This window comes from Petromyzon marinus, chromosome 21, assembly GCF_048934315.1.
Source record: "Petromyzon marinus isolate PM22_M1 ecotype Great Lakes invasive population chromosome 21, UKy_Petmar_22M1.pri1.0, whole genome shotgun sequence".
Classification (NCBI taxonomy): Eukaryota; Metazoa; Chordata; class Hyperoartia; order Petromyzontiformes; family Petromyzontidae; genus Petromyzon; species Petromyzon marinus.
Genome location: NC_133687.1, coordinates 14,143,083 through 14,149,431, shown reverse-complemented (window position 1 = coordinate 14,149,431; position 6,349 = coordinate 14,143,083). Strand labels below are relative to the sequence as shown.

The 6,349-nt window shown below is 53.3% G+C and overlaps 1 protein-coding gene across 1 annotated transcript in view; it reads right to left on the bottom strand.

Annotated features, from left to right (window-relative positions):
- Positions 1-385: 385 nt before the first annotated feature.
- LOC116944582 (sodium/potassium-transporting ATPase subunit beta-1-like) overlaps positions 386-6,349 on the bottom strand; it is a 33,047-nt gene continuing 27,083 nt past the window's right edge. The window contains exon 7 of the mRNA XM_032958286.2: positions 386-5,779. Within this exon, the coding sequence (XP_032814177.1) occupies positions 5,516-5,779 (264 nt within the window). The 3' untranslated portion in view covers positions 386-5,515. The remainder of the gene's footprint in view (positions 5,780-6,349) is intronic.

The following is a 6,349-nucleotide window of genomic DNA, read 5'->3' as shown; positions in this document are numbered from 1 at the left end:
CACACAATCATACAATCGCACATAATCATAAATAATCACGCTCACACACACACACTCGCACTCATATATAATCACAAAATAATCACAAAATCACAAAGACAGATCCCCCGTGTAGCCTGAACAGGCTGTTGGGGCAAGTGCTGTTTGTGAGCACCTATGTCGGCCTTCATAGGTGCTCGCGAACAGCATTTGCCCCAACAGTCTGTTAAGGCTATTCGGGGCGTTTTTGTCTTTGTTGTGATATATGTGTCAGCCATCCATCTGACATACGTATTACTCTCCTTGCTTCCATACGCAAGACGAGATCTCACCCTGGGTCATCTTTACTGAAGAGTCATCGTGAGCCAACAGACGCTTGGTAAAGAAACACGCGGGAGACGCCCTGTGCTGTGTTCTCCACATTTTTATTGCTTCATGAGGATGGAGCGGGTCTCGCACAGACACAGACGACACGAGCGACAGACGGCACGGCAAGGCACGCGAATCGATCAATCGGCACACACACACACACGGTCGAGCATCCACGGCACGCAATTCGACCGACCGGAACCCATCGGCACGCGCGGGAGTCGTCGAGGGGCGACCGACGGCGCGGCGGGGGTCGAGTCACTCGGCACGCAAACAGAACGGGCGGACGCGCGCGGCTCGCCCGTCACATCGACACTTGAACGCGGCAGCTTTAAAGCGGGGTCGGACGCACGCACGCACGCACGCGGCGGAGAGAAACGGACGACGGGTCCCACCCCACCCTCCGACTCCCCTTTGTGACGTCACAATAAGCAATCGGAGGCGGCGTCGTCGCGCGCCAACAGGGGGAGTGGCGTCGTCACTGCCCCGGACCGACTGCGCGCGACGTCGTTGGCTCACTTCACGAGGTGGCACGAGGGGAGGGAGGGGGATTGGGTGGGTGGGGGGGAAGGAGGCAGGGAGGGGGCCTGGGACACTGGGCGTCCCAATGCAGCCGGCTGCATGCAGCACGTGATCCTAAACGGAATCCACTTGAGTATAGGGGGCTCGTGACGTCACCCAGTTGCCATATTGGCGCGTTTAACCGCCATCGTGTTATCGCTCTCTCGGAAGCCTCGCTCGTCAGTAGAAGCTCAGCACGAAGGGATAATTACACTCGTTGGATAGTTAATTCGTGTTCCGAGACAATGGGGATGCAATGGGTCTTAATTGGGACGTGAGAATCGTTACTTGAGTCGCTACCTGCCGAATGTTTAATAATATAGCGATTCCTTGAAAAAGTTAACAGAAATCTATTCATCGATCTAATCACGTTTCTGATTTTATTGCATGGCCAGTGGCTCATCGGATTGCGCCAGTCTAAAATAAACATTCTTATTCTGGCTGATTTACTCTGTGCCTAATAAGTAGAACAGGGCAGTACAGGGTGATGACCCCACCCACTCCACTCACAATGTGAGCACGAAATGGGAATCAAATGAATGGAATCGCCGCTTGAAATCCATCCAGCAAAGTTCCGTATTGTACCGCGTAAATTTAGTTTCGAATTTGGACCGAGTGCCAGATTATCCGAGTAGCAAAAGAAGCGACATGTAGTAGTAGCAGCTACAGCTACTAGTAGCTGTAGTAGTAGCTGTAGCTACGACTACAGCTAGTAGTAGTAGCAGTAGCTGTAGCTACTACTACAGCTAGTAGTAGTAGCTACAGCTAGTAGTAGTAGCTGTAGCTACGACTACAGCTACTACTACTACAGCTAGTAGTAGCTGTAGTAGCTACTACTACAGCTACTACTAGCTACAGCTATTACTACTACAGCTAGTAGTAGCTGTAGTAGTAGTAGCTGTAGCTACGACTACAGCTAGTAGTAGTAGATGTAGTAGTAGTAGCTACTACATATAGTAGTAGTATTTACAGCTACGAAACTTTGCTGGATCGATTACATATGTAGTAGTAGTAGCTACAGCTAGTAGCTACAGCTACTACTACAGCTACTACTACTACATAGTAGCTACTACATATGTACTACATATGTAGTAGCTACTACATATGTAGTAGTAGCTACTACATATGTAGTAGTAGCTACTACTTTGGCAGTGATGCACAAGCACAATTAACAAATTTGATCCGTGTGATGTGAAGGGGCATTGCCCAAAACGTCGCCTATTATATTTTTGAAGCCCACACACACACACTGGTTATTTGACGAATGTGTTCGACGTTTTTTTGTTTCAATGCCTTGTCGCTGTCCTACCGCATGACGTCGTGACGTCACCTGCCACAGCTGCAGTCGCGTGCCCAGTGTCGCCAGGGGGCCACGTGGCCTCAACATCGCCACGTGGCGGGTGGGTGGGGGAGGCCACGTGGCTTGAGAGGCGCGCAATTAGCGGTCGCTTAACACGGAATATGAAGCTTCAAGTGACACGGAATGAGTAAAACACGAACCCAGGCAACCAATCACACGGGCGAGTACTTCATTAATTCGCTTTACTGACCACCCCCCAATGCCGGAGTTTTAACCCCGGCGGCGGCTCAGTGTCGCCACACGATGACGTAATTTGTGCTGACATTTAGGGCTGTGACGTCCCCGCGTATGACGCGATGACGTCAGTGGACGGGAGAGGGAGCCGCGCGCAGCCACGTCAATTGTGCTGGCGGGCGCGATGACGTCACAATGCCAGCACGCCTCGCTGACGTCACTGCGCCGTTTGTGCTGAAAAGGAGACTGACGTCTTCCTCGCGCGAAATGTATTAACCTGTGACGCCATCGCTGGTTTGCGGTGACGTCATTGTGCTGTTTGACGACGTCATTGCGCCATGATGTCATCGCACAGCACATACAGAGCGGTGACGTTAGTGCGCATGTGACGGAATCGCCAATGATTTGTAACGTTATAGTACACGACATGTGACGTCATCGCTCGACACGAGCCGCTAGCAACGAAGTCATGTTCGTGACATCATCAACTTAGTTGTAGACGTCAAATTATAATAAAATGTATTCTATATCCTATTAAATATATGCTAATTATATAATTCTATGTAATATAGTATATTCATATATATTCTTCTGCTATTCATTCTAAAATCTTGTACATCATTCGAGTAATATAATTTATCGTTTTTTGTTGTTTAAGATGTCGATTTTCAAAGACACGAAACACGAGGACACAGTTACACACACGGCACGACACGAACACTTTACACAGCTGGGTACGTGAGTGGGGGGGGGGGTGCACCTAGCCTGGCACAAGCGCCATGGTGAGGTTCACCACCACTTAGTGGCGAATGGCGGCTGTTTGTTGTCGTTAGGTGGTGGTGCTGTTTTGTGTGTCTGCACTCTGGGCTGCATTGGTGCTCGCTCACAGCACTTGCCCAAGCAGCCTATGTGGGCTATACGGGGGAAAGGATTCATTTGTGATCGGTGTGCGTCTGGCAAACCGTCCTCCCCGACTGCCTGCGGTGCCAGATGGGAGCTTTGTGGTGTTTTGCGAGTAAAATCATTGTGGGGGAACGTCTCACGTCAGTCAGCCGATGATCACCCTCACGGCGTGCTCACACCCAATGCAGTGGCTGACTAAGCAAGCAAGAGGCCCCGAATGGGGGACAGGAGGCGTCTCCAATGCCTCTTGGCCACCGGGCAATGTTTGGCGGAGAGCGTCCAGAAGCGATCGACAATCACTGCGGCTGGTCACGTGGAGTGACTGAACGTGACGAGAGGCTGACGCTCGTCTTGTCCGGTGTACCACTTGCACCTCTCGAATGCAGAAGGTCCGGTGGAGTGGTGGACGGTTTCTGACTCCCAAGTCACTATGAGAGATGGACAGTCCTCGACTCGGGGCAGGATAACATTGGATTATGGGGAGTCGCTCTTCTGAATAAAGAATTCAATGGGGTGGGGGGCTGTGGGAGCGTGGCGGTGAGAAGCCGCTCACGTTTTCCATCCACAGGAGGCATGGGACGGTGGCGGTGGTGGTTGTCCTCTGCCCCAACTGAAGACGACCATTGGTAGATTGACAAAAGCAAGGCTGATGAGTCAGATTCCCCTTATGACCTCTTCTCCCAGGTGTCCGCTAAAGTGGCCCCTCTCGGATTTGGGTGACTTTTAAATGCTCAGGTGGGCCACTGAGTTAGCACCTGGGTCGGAGTAAGTCGCAGTCAGTGGGGTTCTGATCGTCTCAACAATCATGGTGGGGGGAGGGACAGCTGCTAGATTTCTGTGCATGGAAATGGGCTTTTAATGACCAGCACGCTGATTCGTCATCCGCTCTTCCACACAACACCTCGGGTGCTTTCCATACCCAAGCAAGAACATCTGCTGGACTACACAGCGGCGGAACAGTGAATGTGAGCTGTGAGCCCACGTACCCTTGACACCATGGTCTACCGCGGAGCTGATCTGTCCATTGACCACCAGATTGTCTGTAGGATGCGCCTGCCTTCTTCCACTGTGCTGCTGGTGGTGGTGGTGCACTTCCACCTGAGACCCCATTCGAACGCTTAAAGCTTGGTCTCAGCCAGCTGCCGTGGGAGGTTTTTTTTTTTCTAGCAAGAATTTGATCGTCACTTTAATACCTGAGTGGGTCATGACGCAAGCACCTGGGCAGGAGTTATTGGAAGGCATGGGCCAGATCAGCTCAACAATAATGGTAAGAGGCTGCTAAATGCCTCTGTAGCCAAAGTTGGCTTCTTCCTCAACCCCTTCTGCCAATGCAAAGAGGAGATGGATCTGGTCTAGGAGTTCACACTTGCCTGGTAACCCACAGAGCACTGTACAGGTGCGTGCGGTGTACGGGTGGGCACCCTATACATGTAGGTATACGTGTTTGCACCACCTGTGTAATTGTGTACAGGCGCGTGTCGCTAAGAATGTGTGCAGGTGTGAGTCCCCCAGTACAGGTGTGTGCAATTGTGTGTGTGTGTAAAGGTTTGTGCCCTTGACAGGTGTGTGCAGTTGTGTATGTATGTATGTAGGTACAAGTGCATACCTTATACGGTCCGTATAGGTGTGTGCCCTGCACATGAGCGTGTGCAGGTACAGGTGAGCGCCCGATATCCGTGTGCGTATAAATGTGTACAGGTGCGTGCGTGTACAGGTGAGTCTCCTGTACAGGTGTGTGCGGCTACAACTCTGTACCCTATACAGGTGTGTGCGTGTGTGTGTGACCTGTACACGTGCACCCTATACGCATGACAGATAAGATGTCTGTGGAGGTATAGATAGGCAAGTGTCCTATGCAGGTGTGCATGCAGGTGTACAGCCCTATACGGGCAAGTGCAGATGTGTGCCCTGTACAGGTGCGTGTGGGTGCAGGTGTGTGCAAGCTGTACCGGTGAGTGCTCTGCACCGCATTGCAAAGCTACGCAGGTGAGTACGGGCGTTCGCACCTGTGTAGGTGTAGGTGCGTACACGCGCGTGCAGGCACAAGGTCGTACCTGGGCGTGCGCGCGCGTGTCGGTGCGATGCGGTGCGGGGCGGTGCGGGGCGGTGCGTGGGTCCACGCGCGAGGCTGTGGTCGTGGAGTTGGAGGCGAGGGTCGCGGGTAGGCCGCTAACTGCGCACCAGCACCTTGAGGTCGACGCGGCCCACGAGGCGGTCGCGTGCCGACAAGGGCACGTTCTTGGCGTAGATGCGGCACTCGAGCCGCACCTCCACGTCGCGCGTCACGTTCATGAGCTGCACGGCCACCAGGGGGTTCACGTAGCCCGCGTGCCGCGCGCTGCCCAGGAAGGGGTAGTAGTGCATCGGGAAGCCCGCGTAGCCACCCGCGCCGAAGTAGCGGATCGCGCTGATCCTGCCCTTGTCCTCCTCGCGCTGCGCGGGGAAGGACACACGGCAGGGACGGGGATCACGACGGCCGTGGTGGTGGCGAACCCGGGTTCCATTCCCGCTCACGGTCACCAACACCGGTGACGATTATCTGAACCGGTGCTGGGCCTCCCCGAGGTAGACTCGGCCTCAAATGAGTACCTGGTGCGGTGTGTAAACATCGCCGCTGGGGGAGGCAAAGGCGGCCGGGCGTGGTGTTGGCCACCCACCCCCTCGTGTGCCGTGCCGGCCTTCATAGGTGCTCGCTAACAACACTTGCCCCAACAGCCTGTTAAGGGCTATACGGCGGATCTTTGTCTTTAGAGGTGGTGGTAGAGCCGTTCAGGTGGCGGCGGTGAGAGGTCAAGAGGTCACAGCACTCTTGCGTCGACTTCTCTATTTGTGACATCTGTGAGCGTGGTGGTGGGCCAGTGGAGTGTTTAGTGTATGGTGTGTGTGATGTGTATGGTGTGTGTATCGTGTGTATGGTGTATGTGATGTGTGTGGTGTGTATGGTGTATGTGATGTGTATGGTGTATGTGATGTGTATGGTGTGTATGGTGTGCATGGTGTATG